At 40.3% G+C, this 20,410-nt stretch overlaps 1 protein-coding gene across 2 annotated transcripts in view; it reads right to left on the bottom strand.

The window, feature by feature from the left end:
* Positions 1-20,410, bottom strand: part of pemt (phosphatidylethanolamine N-methyltransferase) — a 65,414-nt gene that overhangs the window by 32,008 nt on the left and 12,996 nt on the right. For both annotated transcript variants that reach the window (XM_031295363.2, XM_031295362.2), the window contains exon 3: positions 4,359-4,474. In XM_031295363.2, coding sequence (XP_031151223.1) covers positions 4,359-4,474 — 116 coding nt within the window. The remainder of the gene's footprint in view (positions 1-4,358; positions 4,475-20,410) is intronic.

Here is a 20,410-nt window from a genome sequence, read left to right as displayed (position 1 = left end):
GAAATGTGTCATGGCACATGCTGCTCCAGCCTCCCCCCAATTTCCTACTCTTGTCCTTCCGTCTCCAGTTCAACTGCACAAACGGAAACATGAATTTGGCAGTTTGGGCTGTTGGCATGCTTGTAGTGCGGACAGTTTCCAAATGATCATATTTCTAAATATGTGTTATGGTATATTCTTTGTTTGTTTTTTAGCGTTTAATATTTCCTGAGCATAAACCAAGAGCCTAAAAGCCATGTTTCCATTTAGAACTTCTAAATGTCTAAAGGCCAATCCTCCCATCTCATTAGACTTCCTGCAAATAGCAAGAGTGCCAATTAAATACACACAGTTAATTTAAATAAGACTTGTTGATAGAGCCCTCGGAGTCTATTATTACTGAACATAATCAGTGGAGAGCATCACTGCTGCGTGCTTAGCACAAGAAAAACATGCACTCTAAAAACCTCTACATGTCTACATGTCTCTAAAGCAGCCTATAAATCTGCAGTGGAGCTATGAAAAGAAGTGGCTGTCAATCAGCACGCCGCTGAATCCGTCAATGTACAAGTAAGTCAATTAGGTAGACAAAAAAAGCAGCACAAGAATGGAGCTGTAGGGTAATTGCTGTAGTCTGCGGGTCAATCTGTCAGTTGGTCTGTTAGCTGGGATTGGAAACAGGAATGTGTTTTTCCACAGGATCGCTTTAGGTGTGCTGTGTTAAGCGGCGTCAAAACTACATGCGTTTCTCCTGAGACTTTACAGCAGGAGACTTGTACTTTCGACTTTCTATCAAGGAACCACATGTCCGTCAAAACACAGTTGATCATCTTTTGTACGGATGATTTGAACCGAGGAAGTTTCATGTCCAAGACGAGTGCCAACTGTGGGTCACGTAACACTGTCTACGGGAAAAACTCATGGTAAGGGTAGGAAGGTTAAATATATGGAACACCCACAGTGAGTTCTTGGATGAGGAGCTGCAGGGCTGCATGCAATCGCGATTTCATAACAGCAAAAATTGTGCGATTTAAGTAAACAAAAAGTGTGCTGTGTGCGTGACACTGTGTGCACTGCAGTCTTCACGTTGTAACACCTTTCCCTTTACCAAAGGTGATCGTGCCTTTGCCATTTAAGCTCCAACCCTGGAATCTTCTCCCTCAGTCTGTTAGGTCTGCTGAATCTCTGGACAGTTTTAAGCTTTTTGGCTTTTTCCTTTTCCTTTATTGTGTTATATATCTTTCACAAAGTGAAAAAGCCCAAAGTCCAGCCCAAAGGGACTTACCATCTCCAACAGAAAACACTGTTCACAAACTGCTCCAAACAGCTCTGTTGTAGTCCAGCCTTTACTTCAGAGACAAATGTGCGTCACTTTTAACACGTTATAATGCTCGCCTAGCTGCTAGCGTGGCACACCCTCATACTCTGCTTCTGACTGGCTATTAGTCCTTACCTAGCTACTGCGCATGTGCGACTCCCAACAAAGATAGAATAGAAGTGAGAGGTCTCACTCTGTAGCTAAAACAGAGAGCTCAACACACAGAGTGAAAAGAGGAGCAGCAGCAATGTGCAGTACAACAACAATATGGTGTTTTCTGAAAATTAAATCATGTAAACCTATTCTGATATAACCTCTAAATACAATTATGAACCTGAAAATGAGCATAATATCAGCACTTTAAACATTAGCCTTTGTGTAAAGGGCTGCACCCCACTTTATTTTAAATTTAATTTGTATTTTGTAATGTTTATTCTTATTTATTTCTTCATATGTATTGCTCATGTGTGTGTTTTTAAAAGTGCTATATAACTTAGGGAGCGACCGATACTGTTTTTTAAAGGCCGATACCAATTATTAGTAGTTAATTAGTCCATATCCACGACCTTCCACTTCCGGGATTGCTAGTGCCACCGGAAATTGTCCTTTTTGGCCAGATGTCCGTTACCTTTCGTTTTCTTTGTGTAGGAATTCTAAACAAGAGGACTATAGTTAACTGCTCCTCAGATCTCTGCAGGGTAAATCCAGACAGCTAGCTAGACTATCTGTCCAATCTGAGTTTTCTGTTGCACGACTAAAACTACTTTTGAACGTACACACGTTCCACCAAAACAAGTTCCTTCCAGAGGCTATTTTGCAGCGGCACCACCAAAGACGATTGTGATTGGTTTAAAGAAATGTCAATAAACCAGAGCACATTTTTCTCCTATCCCGGAATGCTGTGTGGACTAGTCAGACCCTCCTCCACAGTGCTTTTAATGCGAGACTAGTAGTTAATGAAACCGATATTTGGAACCGATGTGCATTAACAGTGCAATGAAAATTAAGTAAAAATTAAGATTTTGGAATGTTACAAGCTCCAACACAAAACTTTGTTTAAATGCTTTAGCCAACCACACTATTGTCAAGCCAGCCAAGAAAACTTGTAGCCGTTCAGTCCACACTCATACGAAGAAAGTTGGACGACGTTCCACTGTCAAACATCTTGCACTTGGGGCAGAGCTGTTTTGCAGGCTGTCACGTACAGGTGTAGAGGCAGCTACACGCTGCGCCAGTGGTATGAAACGGTACACACTTCCTGTCTCCTAAATGGCCGTGGCCTCGTTTAAAGTGTAGTAAACGTCATGTGGACGGATGAAGTTATATTTGCATGAATTAATACTTTCTGTATCTGTGTTGCCAGATCTCGCAAGAGTTTGTTTCCTGAGACAGAAGCAGGTCTCAAACAAAGTAAATTCTCTCCTGATTTGACTCGTCTGAAAAACGCCATTTTAGTGTGAGAATGTTTAGGAGATATGCGGCTTGTGAAAAATGGGTCCAATATTTACTTTGGTGACTATGGGTGACCAAAAATCGGTCATAGTCTGTGTTCATGTTCACTTCTCCCATTGGAAATAATACACTTAGTCTCTGCCGCTAGTCTCACGATTTTTTAGTGCATCACCACAAGCCTGTAACCATAGAGGCTTCAATGAATAAAGAAAATAAAGTACATACTGGCCATTTAAGTACAGTAGGCTACCAAAATAGTGACATATAACACACTGAACGAAATATGGCCCTGATACAGGCTCTATCTGAACTCCTTGAACATGTCTTTATATAAATAAAACATGTCAATCAACATGCTGCAGCTACAGCTTCAGTCTCTAGAGAAATGGAGTTTGTCAATTGCCAATTTAAGTAAAGTAAAAAAACAGAATGATTTCTTAGCACACTCTTTAACTGCTTGCCTTACATGTCTTCAGCTGTCCTATCAAAATATTAATAAATAAAACTATTATTATTTTTTTTTTCATTTAAAAATTAAATCGCCAACTGGGTGAATCGAGATTGTGATTTTATAACGATTAATCGTGCAGGCCTATCTGCTACTACTATGATTTTTAGTGTTGATAAACATTCTCTTTAGAAGCACATGAGAAAACAGGCAGGACAATGTACTGCTCCGAAGCAGCTTGATCCAACATGTTGTTGCCTGGCAACAGACATCACAGACATCCTTTGAGAGAGGGAAAAAAAATGATCTTCTAACCCTGGCATAGTGTTTATGTGTGGTTTTTGCAGAGGGTGCCCTGTCACCGTTTTGATCCCCAGTGGGAGTTGCAGCAGCGTGTACTTCCACTGGGTGCAGTATGATGGCAGGCGTGGGGTGACACTGGCACATACAGAAGTATGGGGGCACAGTTCAGGATGGGAGGAAGGAACAAGCGGTAGTAGGAAAGACTAAAAGAGGACACAGAGGTGGAAGAAAGAAGAATAGGAAGAAGTATAAGATGAAGGGCAACTGAGAGAGAAATGGGGTGAAAGGGAAAGAGAGTGAGGGCCCTATTTTAAAGATCTAAACGCACGGCGTGAAGGGCCTGGCGCAGGTGGGTTTAGGGGGTTTAGGGGGTGTTTGAACCCACTTTTGATAGTTTAACGGCGAAAAAAAGCATCTGTGCGCTGGGCATGGTTCAAAAGGGTTGTACTTAGTGTCTTCATTAATTCATAGGTGCGTTTTGGGCGTAACATGCAATAAACCAATCAGAGTGTCATCTCCAATTCCCTTTAAAAGCCAGGCGCGTTTATACCTTGGCACATTGCTATTATGATGGCGGATATTGCACTAGTCCATATTGCTATTTCGATAAAATCACAATTAATTGTGCAGCCCTAATTAAGAAGAAACTGCTGTCTCCGCCTAAATTATATTAAATAATGACGCAAACATGTTATGGTTAATCATGTAATAATGTGTTGATGCTAATCAAAAATGCTTCTAATAAAATTTGAATTGATCAAAATGGAGCTAATTTGGACGGGAATGAAGGATTTAAAAAAAAAAAAAAAAAAAATAGCATGAATGGAGCAGAGGAAAGGAGACAAGGGTGTGCTTCACCTGTGGCTTCGGTACACGTTGAGCAGAATAATGATGAAGCCCAGGCAGTAACAGGCCAGGTAGGGGCCACCAAAGAGCCTGGAGAGCGTCCGTGTTCGATGCTCCCATCTCGCCACCTGACAAATGACAGAAAGCAGACGTCATGAGATGACGGTGTTTAGGGTTGTGCAGAATACCATTTTTTGAGCTTCGACGCTTCGGTTAGTTAAATTTAATTTGCAGCCAGGGGGGTCTAGGCACTCTCCGTTGGCTTGCGAGCTGGAAAAACCAAACTCTAGTCAGGCCAATCACATCGTGTATAGAGTCGGTGGGCGGGCTTATGGCTGCTGCTGCTGGGAACAGCGGTCTTCTGAAAGACTTGGAGTTAAGCTTTTCTTTGAGAAAAGAACAAAAGAACGGCACTGAAGGCATTCTTAAAAAAGGAAGATGTGTTCGGAGTTTTGCCGACCAGATCCGAATAGATAGAATAGATAGAATGCAGGTTTAAGGCACTTCCGCATTTGCAGCACTTCGCCGAACCGGATGCTTTGTCCATTAATATTAACAATCTATGGTCTATCTCTTTAGAATGTGCCTTTTTTCATTTCCTGAAAAACTTAGGACATACAATGTTTATGCCCGACATACACTACTACAAAACCTTTAAAAGTATTTTGTTATTAGGTTGACATTATTTTGTTCTCTACTCTTTCTGATTAAAGCCTTGAGGAAAGAGCCAGTATGCTATTTTTTACTTCAATTACCTCTGGTAATGGTCATCTTGATGCTTTTACCAAAAGTGCTCTTACCTTTTCATTTGAAAGATTGACCAAAGAAGGTTGTGGACTCTTTTTGTTCCCATCCTCTGAAGCCTGTAATCACCTTCATCATTACTCGCTTCAGCTTTTAGGAAACATGTCAGTGTTTAATGTAGTGGTTGGTGGTGTATTGATGTCTTCCTGATTTAAAGCATTGCTCTATCATCAGCAGTGTTTCCCATACATTGATATATTGTGTGGCGGCCCGCATAAGTTGACCGCCACATACTGCCGTATATGCGCTCTCTCTCTCTCTTTCTCACACACACAAAAACACAACTAGCCTGACGTTGTCATACTCAGATTCTAGTCAGAATATGAGTCTGATACTGCTCCACTCGGCTGTGATTATGGGGCGTGTTTCAACCGAACCAGGAAAGAAAATGCCTCTGCACTCAATTGGATAGACCTACAACCAATCAAAGCAACGGAGTATGTGACGTTGAGGAGTCCCGTAGGAAGGACGGCAAAAACATATTTCCAATTGACAAATGCCTTGATCGCAGTTCTCTGTTCCTCTTTTAAAATCAATGCGCTGTCGATATCTTCTATAACAGACACGATAGCGGAATCTACACATCTCAATTCTTCAGCGGCAGCCATCTTTGTTGTAAACGAATTCAACCCAAGCGCTCTTTGGTGACGTGGTTGATTACGTTACTGTTGATCATTGGTCCGAACAGCTCTGGTTCCAGCATGCTCCACAACGGATCAAGTCCAGACCGAACTTGACCGGATTGAATTCTTGCATGTTTTGTTTTGTTGTGCATGATCAAAAAGCATCCACCTCCTCTGCTTTTTTCACAAATCGCACCCTGATCATTGCTGTGATTGGATGTAAAAGTCCTGCTTCAAATACAACCAATAACTTGACTCATTTCTAATTTGAAATTTGTTACTGTTGACCCCCTTCTCCCCGCCTCATTGACACGCACTGCCAAGAATGTGAATGCGGGAGAGAGGAGAAGAAGCTCTGGCTGTCTGGTGGATGTCATACATCCTGTACATTCTGCAATGTAACGCTGACTGAGACAGCCTGGACCACCTTGGATTTTTATAGGCACTTATAAAGGAAGCATTAAGATAGGTAAGCTAAGTGTAAGTGACGCTAGCGAAGCTAGCAAGCTAACGTTATCAATCTGCCAAGCTTTCAGAGCAATATTAGGAGTGCCTATGGTTAGCATTTTCCACATTTTATCGTGTCATGCAGTGTGGGACTCGCACTGGTCTGGTCTGGTCTTGACTTGGTCTTAACCCCTCTAAGTCCTGGTCTTGTCGCAGTCTCGATACTCTTGGTGATCTCAGTTTAGGTGGTCTGACAACAACACTGGATACAACCTATGGTACATCATTCTATCCTGGAAACCAGATGAATTTGTTGTTAGAAATCCACTCCCCTTCCAGGCGCGGAGCTGTGGGCGGGCCTGGACGGGCCTGGGCCCGCCCACATTGACAGCTGGCCAGCCCAATCAGAAATTCACAACGAAAAAATACTACTCTGTATAGTTAAAAATGGATATTAGTTCTGTATGTGGTGTATTTTATCTATAAGATGTTAAAAACAGTAAAATTATAAGTAAGCCTGATAACTATTTAAAAAGTTAAGTGTGTTGGTGTTTTCATTGGTCAATGTAACATCAATGTAGCACTATTAAATCAGGCACGAACAACGGTAACGTTCGCTAGAAGTGTCATGGTATCTTGATTTTGCTTTAATATGGCTAAACAAGTTGCACTCACTCATTTTTGCTGAGGCTCAGCACACAGAAAGTTGACATAGTACTGGGAGTGAATGTCTGCAGCTGGGTGTGTCTCCACTCTCACTGTGTGCGGGTGAAGGCTGTGGTTCTCCCCGCAGGTCAGAAGCTCCGGCAGCTTTCTGTCGGTTTAACCAGTCCAGAAGAAGACGCACAAACGGAGGCGAATTTATGTTTTCCTAGGAGGGCAAAGCCATGTCCCGCCCTACCCTGCCTCTGATTGGCTTACTCTGGTATTCTCACCCGAACTTAACCAATCTCCTTCCTCGTTCCTAAACCTAACCAATCCAACAAACGAAGGCAGTGGGTACCAGCCAATCAGAGGTGTATAAGGGCAGGACATTCCTTTGCCATCCCAGAAACGCAAATATCAGAGCACTTTATGGTCCTCTTCTGCTCAAATGCGTCCAATGTTCAACATAAAGAAACACATTTCTACAGGGACAAGAAAACAATACATGAGATAAAATAATGTTTTGGTTAAGGTCAAAACTATGATCTAGTATGTTGAAAATAGTAGATAGTTTGTTGATATGTTGGCTTATTTAGCCTAGTCAAAAATATGATAGTTAATAATAATTGGAAGTTGAACGAGCAAGTATCTTGAACAACGAAAATGATAATCCATCTATAATGAATTCCCTTTTTCTCCTTTAAGCCCTGCGAAAAATGTTTCATCAGGCAACTCAAGACTGCTGCTCTAGTATAATTTCCTGGATTCGGGAACTATGTGGATGATTCGGGACAACTGCCTAGATTCAGGCCCACCTCGACTTAATCCAGGCCCACCCATCTGTCACGTTCTGCATCCGCCATTGTCCCCTTCATGTTCTACAGCTTTCAGCTTTTATTTAGACTCTTGAAATGTTTTCAGAAAAACAAAACCATTTCAGTGTACTATTTAGATGTCATTTGAGAAAATTAGTGAACCAGCGGCAATTGTTTTCCTGCTTCATAACAGAACCAACATGCATGTGTGACTAAGAGTTACATTGATTACTTGCTGTTATGGGTTGTAGGTCAAGTTTTGTTGCTCTTATTGGTTGTCGGTCTATTCAATTGCATGCAGAGGCATTTTGGTCTGCACAGTTGATAACATCTCTGGGAAATTGAAAATGAATGAAAGCTTCCAGACTATTACACATTTTCAAACTTAGGCAATAACTTGCAATGTTCACACTAAGCGTCTTTTTTTGAAGTTGCCAGCGTCTGTTTTACATTATAATCCTATGGAGTAAAATGTGTTTAAAAGCTGACCAATGACAAGCGGAGTAGCGACACCTGTCGTTTCCATAACAGCAAGAAAAAATGGAGACGTTGCTGATAGATAGACTTGTGCTAGTGTCGGAGCACAGCGAGTTGTAGGATATGACCCAGGTGTTCACTGTTCAGGGAACTCACTTTGTTTTATCTAACGTTAGTAGCAGCACCGCTCCCTCTCTCGGTTCTTTCTCTAGATCAAGGCAACTGATTTTTTTTTATCTTGCGCCGCTCCACGTACCACTTTGGATACTGAAGCTGTCATCATAGCAACAAGAGACGCTCTCGGCTGCAACTACAAAAGTCCCCTAGTCAACTTTTTCTTGTCAAAAAAGACGCCAGGTGTGATCGTGGCCTTAGTCTGGCTATGCCAGATTAAATAATTGAAGCTTAAATCTGCACTGCACAGCAAATATGGTCAAACCTGATGAAAAATGATTGAGGATAAACCTCAATGAATACTGAACTTGTGGCAAGTTGTGTCAATCAGGTGACAGGGAAAAAATACTGCTGTTGGTGTCTGCTCTGAGGGAATTCTATTGTTGTTATTGCAAAGACAGCTGGTACATTGATGGCGTTCCTAATTGATGTTAGTTTACAGTTTTCAGCTCTCCAAGTTGCCCCATGCATATATCACAGGGACTGACAGCTTACCTAAGTGGTCACAATCAACCACTGTTGACTTCACACTTACAATAGAAACTATACAACTCTTATAGTTTATGCAACATACAAAGCGTGTGGCCTGTCTATTAATACGGGAAACTTACTGACTGAAAGAGTTGACCTTGGATGGATTCGAAATGACTGACCCACTGACTGTGGGCTGAAGAAGTGCACTGATGGACTGTAAAACAGCAGAAAAAAAAGACACAAATGTTGCCACGGCAACACTGTTTCTATGTTCAGGAGAGGAAAGATAGAGAAAAGAAAAGAAAAATTAATAAAAGGTGTGAGGAAACTGTATATGATGTTTAAAAGGAAGGCTTTCTACACCTACTCAAATGGCATTCTCTTCAGCTCTATGGGAAAGGATGAGCATGGACAGTCTTTTTCAAGATATGTTCACTGCAGTGTTTGACTGTTAGATCACGAAGCAGCCTGTGGCAATGATGGGAGCTTAAGCTCCATGCTCAAGTTGAGTGCAATCAGAGGTAGTAATTTAAGAGGCTGCCTTTGGTTCTTCAAAATAACTGACCAAAGAACTACATCTTCAGGGCAAAATAATGGATGCAGAACAGTGTCAAATTTTTGACTTTTTAAGACTGTTTTAAGGCCACCTATTACCTGTATCACAACATCCACAACAAATGTCAGAGTTAGATGTCAGAGTCCAGAAAAATTGTCCGGAAACATCGGCTGAAACACAACTGGCTGATAGCTGTCGTTTGCTGGAGACCCTTTACAGCAGTAAGATGTGTCTCATTTTTTGCCTGAGACTCCAGTACCCGTCCACCCAACGTTACCAGTTTATTTGCTTTCTTGCATAAGAAGCATTGGGCTTCAAATACGTTGTTAGCAACTGGCTTTAACCTAGCCCTAAATTCAGCTTTTTTTCAAGCAGTATCGCTAAACTTTCCACTTTCCCATAGTTGAAGAATAAAATCTGTTTATGTCTGTGGTACAATCCAGAAGAGACTCGCGCCAATAACACTGAAGCTGATTGGCTGCAATATACAGTAAGTTGCATATAGCGCTGGGTATTGTTCAAAGTATTCAAAACCGGTACCAATACAATGACTTTGATACTGGTTCCTAAACGATACTTTATTTGATACCAATTTTACAAAACAAAAAGAAATTTCAACATTACGGCACAAATCTTTGTATTTATGTTTCAGCTCCTACTACGTGAGCCCCATCTCTGTGTGCAACGTAGAGTTTTTCCTGCGTGTCTATACGATGTGTAACGTTAGATAGCCAATCACAAACATTATGAGATCTTGGTAAGTCTCTTTAGGTAGTGAAATTGGGTATTGACGAGGCCTTTTTAGATACTTTAGAGTCGGTGCCTAAAAAGTACTGAATTTGGTAGCCAGCCCTAGTTGCATGTTGGTCTCATTTTTAGTCGTAATACAGCAAATTATATTTGGAAGAAAGAACTAACCCAGGGAATTAAAAAAACAAAACATTCTAAAGCGCTGCAGGAGCATTTCAATGAGCATTAGAGGTAGTGTTAAATGGACGTAGGAAAATTAAGACCCGTTTAAAATTATTTAAGACTATTTTGATTTTGAAATTTTACAGAAACCCTGGTAGCAGCAGTGACATCACCCATTGATTTGTGGACTGCTGTTTTGAAGTCTTGAGTGTGAAGCCTCCCTTAAGTTACCAGCTAGCGCTCAAGGTAGCTAGGTAGCTTGGTTGGCGGAACAACATCGTTAATTTTAAAATAAACTGGACCATAATTTACAAAATGACCATCACGCTGAATTGAAGAAGACTTGAAAGTGGCAATTGAGGCCATGAACCCATTATGAATATGTTTACTGAGGTAGTAAATCAAGTGAGAAGTAGCATTTCCCCATAGACTTCCATAGAAACGGGTCTTCTTTTTGCAACCAGCATCGTCTTCCTTAATGTCTTTCATTCCTATTTTGTCTCTGTCTCAATGCCAATAGAAGAAGACTGCTGTGTAATTAAAGCCCAACAATGTAAGCTCTTCTGTGACTCACACTAAGGTTACGTCCAAATTTTGATTACATTACAGTCTGCTCTGTGGGACACTAGGACACAGCGAGCCAGAGGGAAACAGAACGGTAACAACAACAATGGAGCTGGAAGGAATTAGCCTAGCAGGTAACACGTTTGTGAATGCAGAGATGATGCGATGACGTAAAGCTTTTTGATGTAGCAATTTAAATGTGACACCTAATATAAAGGCGCATACATACGTCATCATCCTCTCGTATTTATTCATAGAGCATGGCGGCGCAGGTGTTCATTTTCGAAACTGACGGAATGCCAGCCTGAACAGCTAACGTAGACTGAAGAGGTTACTGACAGCTGGTGATTAAACTACTACTTGCCACTACAGCACAATATTTCTTATATGGCAGACTTTTTATAGGCAAGCTTTTGTGTGTAATTTAACGCTACGTTAAGAATGTTAAAAATTCAGCAACGTAAAAAACAAGGAGGTGCATCAGGTTACCATGCTGCTTAGGCTTTACCTGAAAATAAGAGACTATGTGGAAATAAAATAAAGAGGTTGAGAAGAGGTATACAGTGTGCTCACTACTCATAAGAGAGGAAGAGAAAATATAGTTATATATTTTTACCGCTGACAATGTCTTCTTTTCTTAGTGTCCAACAAATATGTGACACATAGACCCACGTCCATGTTAACTCTGAAACGCCAGAGTGTAATCGTACATTTTCTTTTCCATGTGAACAGCATAAAGTGAACATTAATGAGGATGACTGGGGAACTGAGGGTGTGATTACAGCATAATTGACCATCAAAATGCAATGTACTCATGGTTTTGCAATAAAATGCTCATCTGAACATGAATGCAAGCACACTAAACAAATGTGGGAACATTTCATTCTCTGGGTGCATCTGTACCTGACTTAAGAAGGCTGTTTTGTAATTAACCTAAAATGCTTGACAATGCACGGGCTAGTGTAAACTCCTAAAAGGCACACTTTGCACTTACCGTTTTCGGCGACACTTATTTCTTCTTGAGGGGTTTATTTAGAGAAATACATGGGGGTTCATTTAAAAACCCAGGAACACATCTTATTACCCTGTGGGAAACATGACAATCAGGGTCCACCATCCACATTAGCAGGCCAATTGTGCCTGTACGCTCTAGTCTGAAGCAGCGATGGGACTGCACCATCCCAACAATCATCCAACATGATGAACCACTGGGCAGTGGGCACTCACTAAACAATTAAAATACAGTGTGTTTTGTTCTACAGACAGAATACTGATGCTGTTATCAAATCCTCAATCAGGCCATGGAAATCACAGAAGGCAGAGATGAGGAGAGTACAGCGAGTGGCGCCAGCTTGGCAGAACTAACAGCTCTCTAAGACAAATTCAATCAAGGCTTGGGTAACAGGCTCCTCCTGGTTCCCCATCTGCCCACTTAAATCTCAGATACAGGCACTTGAATGGGCTTGACAAAAGGAATACAGCTCATTGAAAGGTTATTTCCGACATCTGATTTTCCCAAATGAGAGAACATCTAAGCAACAAAAATGGGGAAAATATGGCTAAAAGCATCCTTACCTCATCCTCAACACATCCCTATCCAAGAATACACTTACTGGCGACTGAACCAAATGTACAACTTATGTAATACAATGTACATCTTATGTAATACAGTGTGTGTGGTACTTTGCAGTGCCTTGAGTTAAGGTAACTTTCTTATATAGCGATATTACTTGCGATAAATAAACAGACATTAAAGTGTACTCAGTTCTGCATTTCTGCTGCTTTCAGTATTCCGCTAAAATACAACATTCTTTTATTGAACGAACTGAACATTGAATTGAACATAAAACGGCACTAAAAAAAGAATAACAGTTACATTTTAAAGTGCAGTTTTCTACTGATATTTTTCTTTCAACTAACACAAACAATCTTGTGTCTTTCGTGATATGTCGCAGCCTTTTTGCGATGTGTATATTGCATCAGTTGATATTGCGATGCCAATAACGATGTATTGTGCAGTCCTAGCTTGGACTGTGATTCTATCAGCCTAAACAACAGCTGGTTGTTGACCCATTGTATAGTACAGCTGTTTGATGGAGGATGGCATGTACACAGGCACAGATGCAGACACACCCACAGCCAAGTGCATTAATGCGAGGATGTGTGCTGTCCTGGAGTATCAAGGAGAAAGAGAACAAGAACATAGACAGATCACATGCGCATCGGCGAAGCCCTGATTAAATCCTCCTCAATTTAGAAACCAATAATTAAATATTGAAATATCTAGGGATTTGTGGACATTTTGTCCTAAAAGCAGTGGAGCAGATTCTGGGAGCACGCGTTTAACAAAACAAACTTAATGTAGATATGGATCAAAATGGGGGAGAACAGGACACTTTATTTTTTAGCCATGCTATCAGTGTGGCTCTAGGGACGGCAATGTTGTCTATTAGAAAATAGGGGGGAAAAGTGCTGCACACTCTGGCTCTGTGTGCATTTCTCTTTTTTATTTAGATGACGTTTCGGCCCTCAGGCCTTCTTCAAAATCAAAAATCTGTCAGTTGTTATTCGTCAGTCCATCCCTTTGGTCCAGACTGAAAAACAAATATCGGATAGATTGCTATGAAATTTTGTACGAACATTCGTGTTCCCAGAAGAGGTATACTAAGGACACAACCATGAGGTTGATATTTGCAGTCATGAGGGAAATATTATGTAACAACTATTCAATGCTAAATACAGACTCAGGCTCATTAATACAGATTCATGTTCCCCTGCAGGATGAATTGTAATAACTTTGACTTATTATCAGAACATTTCAATTTGTCCAATAGTTGGGTTCATGACCAATTACCTGCAAAATGAATGTACGTTTAGTGCTAATAAGCAAATGTTAGCATGCTAACACAATAGTGACCATAGTGAAGATTATACCTGCTCAACATCAGCATATTATTAGCATTTTCATTGTAAGCGTGTTTGCATGCTCATGTATCATTTTGCTCAAAGCACCGCTGTGTCTAAGTACAGCCTCATTACATAAAGCTGCTAGCATGGCTATAGACTCTCAATTCAATTACATTTTATTCATAGCGTTAAATTATAACAGCAGTTATCTCAGGACACTTTACAGATTAAGTCTAGACCACACTATAATTTACAAAGCCCCAACAATTCTCACCAAGAGCAAGCATTGACTCTTAGTCTTGTTGCTCTAAGGAAGGCAATATTGGTCACTTTGAACAAAATATCTTGTAAATGTTGTGTTCCCAATGGATGATTCCACATGTCTTAGTGACTCAATCAGGTCAAAATATCACCATCACACGCATCTTGGTCCAGAAGAGGTATTCAGAAAATTAGGCATCCAATTCATACAGTATTTGCAGTTGATCTTCATGGTCCCAAATGAATTAAGCCCAACATTGTTTTTGTCCAAATGTTCACTTCTACATAAATATGAATTTTACAGATCATGTCCCACTCAATTCATGCTTCTTAGAAGCTGAACCCTTGCTATTTTTGACACTTGAGCTCATAAGCTTTCTATTAGGGCTCCCTCTGGAAATTAGATTTCTCATTATCTAGTCTATATCCACTTTCGGGATTGTTCAGGTGCTGCTGGAAATTCTGCCGGATGTCATTCATTTTGGCCGGATGTCCGTCACCTTCCTCTTTCTTTGTGTTGGCATTCTAAACTCCGGTAGATTTATGTGTACTATGGTTAACTCTCTGCAGGGTAAATCCAGACAGCTAGCTAGACTATCCGTTGAATCTGAGTTTTCTATTGCACGACTAAAACAACTTTTGAACGTACACACGTTCCACCCAAACAAGTTTCTTGCCGAGGCTATTTTGCAGAGGCGTCGTTGTTCCGTCTGGCACTTAGCACCGCCCAAGACGATTGTGATTGGTTTGAAGAAATGCCAATAAACCAGAGCACGTTTTTCTTCCTTCCCGGAATGCTGTGTGGACTAGCCAGACCCTGGCAATGGTCTGGCAATGAGAGACTACTCATTATGTAACAGTTAGAATTCCATGACATTCGCTGGTCAGATGCCTTATCCTAAAGGTATACCCCTTTCACCCTTAACCCAATGACCTTTCACCTATTGCCACTCTCAAGTTAACTTTTCAGTTGCATTGCACAATGGCACATTAACTGAATATTACTAATTAAGAGCTTACTTATTCACTAAATGTCTTTATGACCTTTGAATGAACTGATGCACATGAAGGTTGATTTCCTTTTACTGGACTGATAAAATATAGTCATTTTGTCATCTTGCTCTCAAATAACCATTGTTTAATTCTGCCCTTAAAGCATCTCTTTCATGTTAGCCCAATGAGATTTTGAACTCTGTTACGATTGCATCTATTCCACCTCCAAGCAGAGGTAGAAGGTCGAACCTACCACTGTATCTGACCCAGATTATGTCACCAATGATGACTCAGTTGAAATAATTTCAGGCAGTACAATGCCTGTAACAGAGCACATCTGAATAATAAAAATATCTCAACAGCAGCAAAATTACTAAAGTCAAAATGCTCTCCCTGTAGCAAGTTTACAGAGGACATAAAAATGAACTGGATCAAATAAAAATACATAAAAAGAAATTAGTGTTGGAAATGCTGAAAATGTACTCTAGAGCAACCACAAGGGTTGACAGTCTCAGACTGTGGCTTGGTTGTTATTGACACAGTTATATGACTATAATCATTTCCCCTAAGGTACAAAAACATTTCAGTCACGCTGTGATTTGGCTTCTTAGCACTAAGCTCAGGACATACACACCATTTAACGATCTGTGGCCAGCACAGTGTTTGGCATGAAAGGCATCTTTAGATTTTGAAGAGCATGAAAGCCTTGACCCTGAAGGGATAGACAGAGACTTATCCAACATATGGTCGTACATTGAGGGCTTTGTCTTCTACTATATCTAATAATAGTATGCACAGGGTAGTCACTTACAGAACTGGATTAGGCAATATGATGGCATCTACTGTCACGATATATAGATTTGTTTTGCCAGACAGTGGTAGCTCTCCCTTTACTATATAGTGTATTAGGTCATTGTGAGCATTGTTGCAAATCAATGAGCATGACTAATTTATGGCAATATTATATTTTTATATGTTTTTTGCATGATTGAGATTATGCACTTTCATAATTTGTTGAGGTACTATTAGATGTTCCATAAAATGGATGATCACGATATAATAATAATAACATTTTTTTTTTTATAGATAGTCTGTGGAACAGTTTCTCCATATGGCCCATCCCTACTGGCTGTGACTTTGAAGTTAGTTAGGACGGCTGGACATCCCTGTTGAAACCCACTGATCGTCTGGTGGAAGGGTCGTCATGGCATTTTGTTTTAAACTGGGATTACTTTCTCTCTTGCCAAAGGAAGTAAAGATGGTGACAAATACATTATAAAGTAAAATAGTTCCAAAAATGACTCAATCTATGACTTGAGGTATCTCTATCTTAACATCTGGAAGAGTTGCATTTTTCTAAATACAGTAGACATGAATGTAAAGTAAATATTTGAATACTATAAAATATTTATTATATTTATTTTATAATATATAATAAATAGTTCTGCATATAAACAGCAACTCAAATATTAGATTACTCTTTTTGGGTTGAATTCCTGTGGATGATAGTGCACACAGGGGTGAGTCCAGTTTTTTTTTTAAGTGCGGTGGCACGGGGAGGGGGGGGGGGACCAAGAATCATTCAATTTAAACAAATTGTCTATCTGTATACAATAACCCTTTTTCTATAGGCTCAGTGTGCCACTTTACAAAAAACTATTCCAGTGCTGGTCCTGTGGTATCAGAATTTTGGATAGTAGTACTAGTAGTAGTAGGAAACATTACCTGGTCATGTGACAAAGACATGGGAAGATTGGCAGAACAGGCAGTCAAGTGACAGAACTCGCCGATGGATTGGGAGGGGCACCAGGGGGAGCTAATCATATTTTAGGGGGTGCCGGTGCAACCACGTACCTCCCTGCTAGCCCCGCCCCTGAGTGTACAATCTTATTTCTTATCACAATGATCCATAGAGTACCTAACTGTCGTTAAATACCACCATACAGTAAGGCAAGAATAAAATGTTGTATCTTTTTAATTTTATGAAATTATTTTTGAAGTTTAGTTCAGTCAGATCTCACTATTGTGTATGCAAAATGGTTGCTGACCTTAGGCGGTAGTCGCAGGGGGGGGTCTGAGGGTTGTCCCCCCCTAAAAATATCATTAAAACCAAACTGTATACATGTTGTACATAATATATAATTCAAATAATTGTGTAAGCAGTAAAACAATACAGACGCAAACAGGGCAAAAATAGGGGTTTTACATTTAGAAACATGTTGACTCCCTTGCCTCACAGTGGTTTGGTCCAATTCAATTCAATTTTATTTATAGTATCAAATCATAACAAGAGTTATCTCAAGACACTTTACAGATAGAGTAGGTCTAGACCACACTCTATAATTTACAAAGACCCAACAATTCCAGTAATTCCCCCAAGAGCAAGCATTTAGTGTGACAGTGGTGAGGAAAAATTCCCTTTTAGGGAGAAATCTCAGACAGACCCAGGCTCTTGGTGGGCGGTGTCTGACGGTGCCGGTTGGGGGTGTGATGAATAGTGGCAATAATAGTCACAAAAAAGATAATGGAACTATGACTAGAAATAGTAGTTGTAGTAGTTCATGGTGTAGCAGTTCCACTGCTTGGTTTTGCTGCTGGGGGATTTACAGTCCACAGAATTCCAGTGGGACTCGTGGGAGGGGTCGAATTGCGTCAGTAAGTAGGAGAATCTATTTTTTTAACCCAGACATACTCAAATGTCTGACTGTACGTACATCTAAGGACCTTAAAGTAATAGCAGTCACTTCTGAACCTTGAACCAAGACCCACAAAGAGTTTCAATTCACAATTTTTTTGTCAACTACTACAGCTACAGCTGGCTCTTAAGAAGGATACCCCCCACACACACACAAACACACACACACACACACACACACCAGCATCTAAAATCTGACACCATAATGCACAGTCCTCAGCTGTCGCAGTCTTATTAATAATTATGCTAAATATAACTCCATTAATTTTGTTCTAAGACAAAGACTTTATGCTCCCATGTGCGCAATACTCGTGCGTCAGACCATGAAAATAATCAGAATAAAAGCTGATTGTTGAATTTCATTGTGTAAGAAACTGCCATGGCTAAACTGAAGGGTTTCATTACAAAAAAAGCATTCAGACATCTTCATTATGCATGTAAATATGGTTAGGATTGTAAGTCCCAAGATCTCATGATAACCTTAATAGTTGTTTACTGTATGACTGTCTGCACTTTGACGCAAGAAATCTAAGCGTAGTTGTCAATTTTGTTCTGTTTTAGAATAAAGTTCAACAGAAAGTAAAAAACAAAGTTCATTGACATCAGCGTCACTTATCAGGAAATAATGGTCTTTCAGTTAATGTTGCAGAGATGTGACAATGACACATCCTACAGTGTGAGCAATTCATCACACCTCCTTTCACTCTTACACTCGCACGTCTTTCTCTTATTCTCTTATTTTCTTTCTTGAGTGTTTGCTTAGTTTCATTTCTTAATAAGCTGCTTGATTTCCTCCTCTGCACAGTTTGCTTTTATTCTCTCTATTCTCTTTTCCCAGCATTTAGACTCTGTACATAATCAGAGATACACTGCAGGGTCACATTGACATGTAGTCCAGTCATTTTAAGCCAAAATGGGGGTAAACCTTTTTTTTCCCTTACTCAGGACACACTGAGGATACAAAATCAGTTGAGTTTGCTTCTGTTGCAATTTGGCCTACCTGTTTTCATAAAATGTTGCAACTAATGTTGCACTTTCCCCCTTTGTTCCCTTCTTATACTTCCTTTGTGTTTGGAGTTTTGTTTTTATTTAATCTTACCACTCCTCTCCTCTCCTCTCTAATTTCTAGATCCTGAGGGTTCTGCGTATCTTAGCTGTTCCTAGGACTGTGCTCTTCACTGCCAATGACTACTTCTGTCATTGTTGTGCACATGATAGATAAAGAACACTGAACCTCAAAATATCGATTATAGCCAAATATAAAAAAGTTTAAATGATTGGATAAATGGTTGAAATAGTTAGCTGTTCAATTTTATACCCCCAAAAAATGATTAAAACAATATCCAACAGTATAGTAAAGTAACATCCAGTTCAAAACCAATTCAAATAAATATATTTCCTTTCGAGCCACAATTACAGCGAAGACTATAACCAAACGTTTGCAATAACAGAAATCAAGAGCAACACCGCATGAAATCATGAGTGAGTCAGCAGATTAGGAGCTGCATACGCAGCGTCAGTGATGTGAGGCTCCTTTGTTTTGCTCTCAGGGGTCTTATCTGGGGCTTGAGGAGTCATAATTCGGCCTTGGGCAGAGCAATAACAACAGAACGAGTTATCTGTGTTTAGACGGTCTGAAGTAAAGAGAAAGGAAAAGGTGTTTAATCTCATCAGGAGTGCCAAATTAGGACTCCTCAAGCCCCAGATAACCCCTGAGAGTTGGAGCAAAACATAGGAGCCCTTTTCCTAATCTGCTGAGTCACTCATGATTTCATGCGGTGTTGCTCTTGATTTCTGTTATTGCAAACGTTTGGTTATAGTCTTCGCTGTAATTGGGGCTCGAAAGGAAATATATTTATTTGAATTGGTTTTGAACTGGATGTTACTTTACACTATACTGGTGGATATTTTTTTCAATCACTTTTTTAAATGTCCTATGACATGCTGCTTTTTGGATGCTTTTATATAGGCCTTAGTGGTCCCCTAATACTGTATCTGAAGTCTCTTTTATATAGGCCTTAGTGGTCCCCTAATACTGTATCTGAAGTCTCTTTTATATAGGCCTTAGTGGTCCCCTAATACTGTATCTGAAGTCTCTTTTATATAGGCCTTAGTGGTCCCCTAATACTGTATCTGAAGTCTCTTTCCCGAAATTCAGCCGTGGTGCAGAATTACAGCCACTAGAGCCAGCCCCCAATGAGCTTTCCTTAGGATGTGCCATTTCTGTGTCTGTAGCTTTAAATGCTGTTGAGGAGGAGAGAGGGGAGGCAAGGTGGAGGGTGGGGGTGTGGCCTTGACCAACTGCCATGCTTCGCTTGTTTTCAAGCCATGATGTCTCTCTCTTTCTCATGGGTGGGCCAAATTCTTTGGGCGGGCAAAGCAGAGAAAGGGGAGGTAACCTTCCTCCTTACGAGGTCATAAGGAGGAGATTCCAGATCGGCCCATCTGAGCTTTCATTTTCTCAAAGGCATAGCAGGATACCCAGGGCTCGGTTTACACCTATCGCCATTTCTAGCCACTGGGGGACCATAGGCAGGCTGGAGGAACTCACATTAATGTTAAAAAACCTCATAAAGTGACATTTTCATGCCATGGGACCTTAAATATAAAATTGAACAGCTAACTATTTCAACCATTTATCCAATCATTTTAACTTTTTTACCATTTATCCAATACTTTAAGCAGCTATAATCAATATTTTGAGGTTCAGGGTTCTT

Source organism: Sander lucioperca, chromosome 22 (assembly GCF_008315115.2).
Source record: "Sander lucioperca isolate FBNREF2018 chromosome 22, SLUC_FBN_1.2, whole genome shotgun sequence".
Classification (NCBI taxonomy): Eukaryota; Metazoa; Chordata; class Actinopteri; order Perciformes; family Percidae; genus Sander; species Sander lucioperca.
The sequence above is the reverse complement of the archived record's forward strand: the minus strand, read 5'-3'. Positions and strand labels throughout refer to the sequence as shown.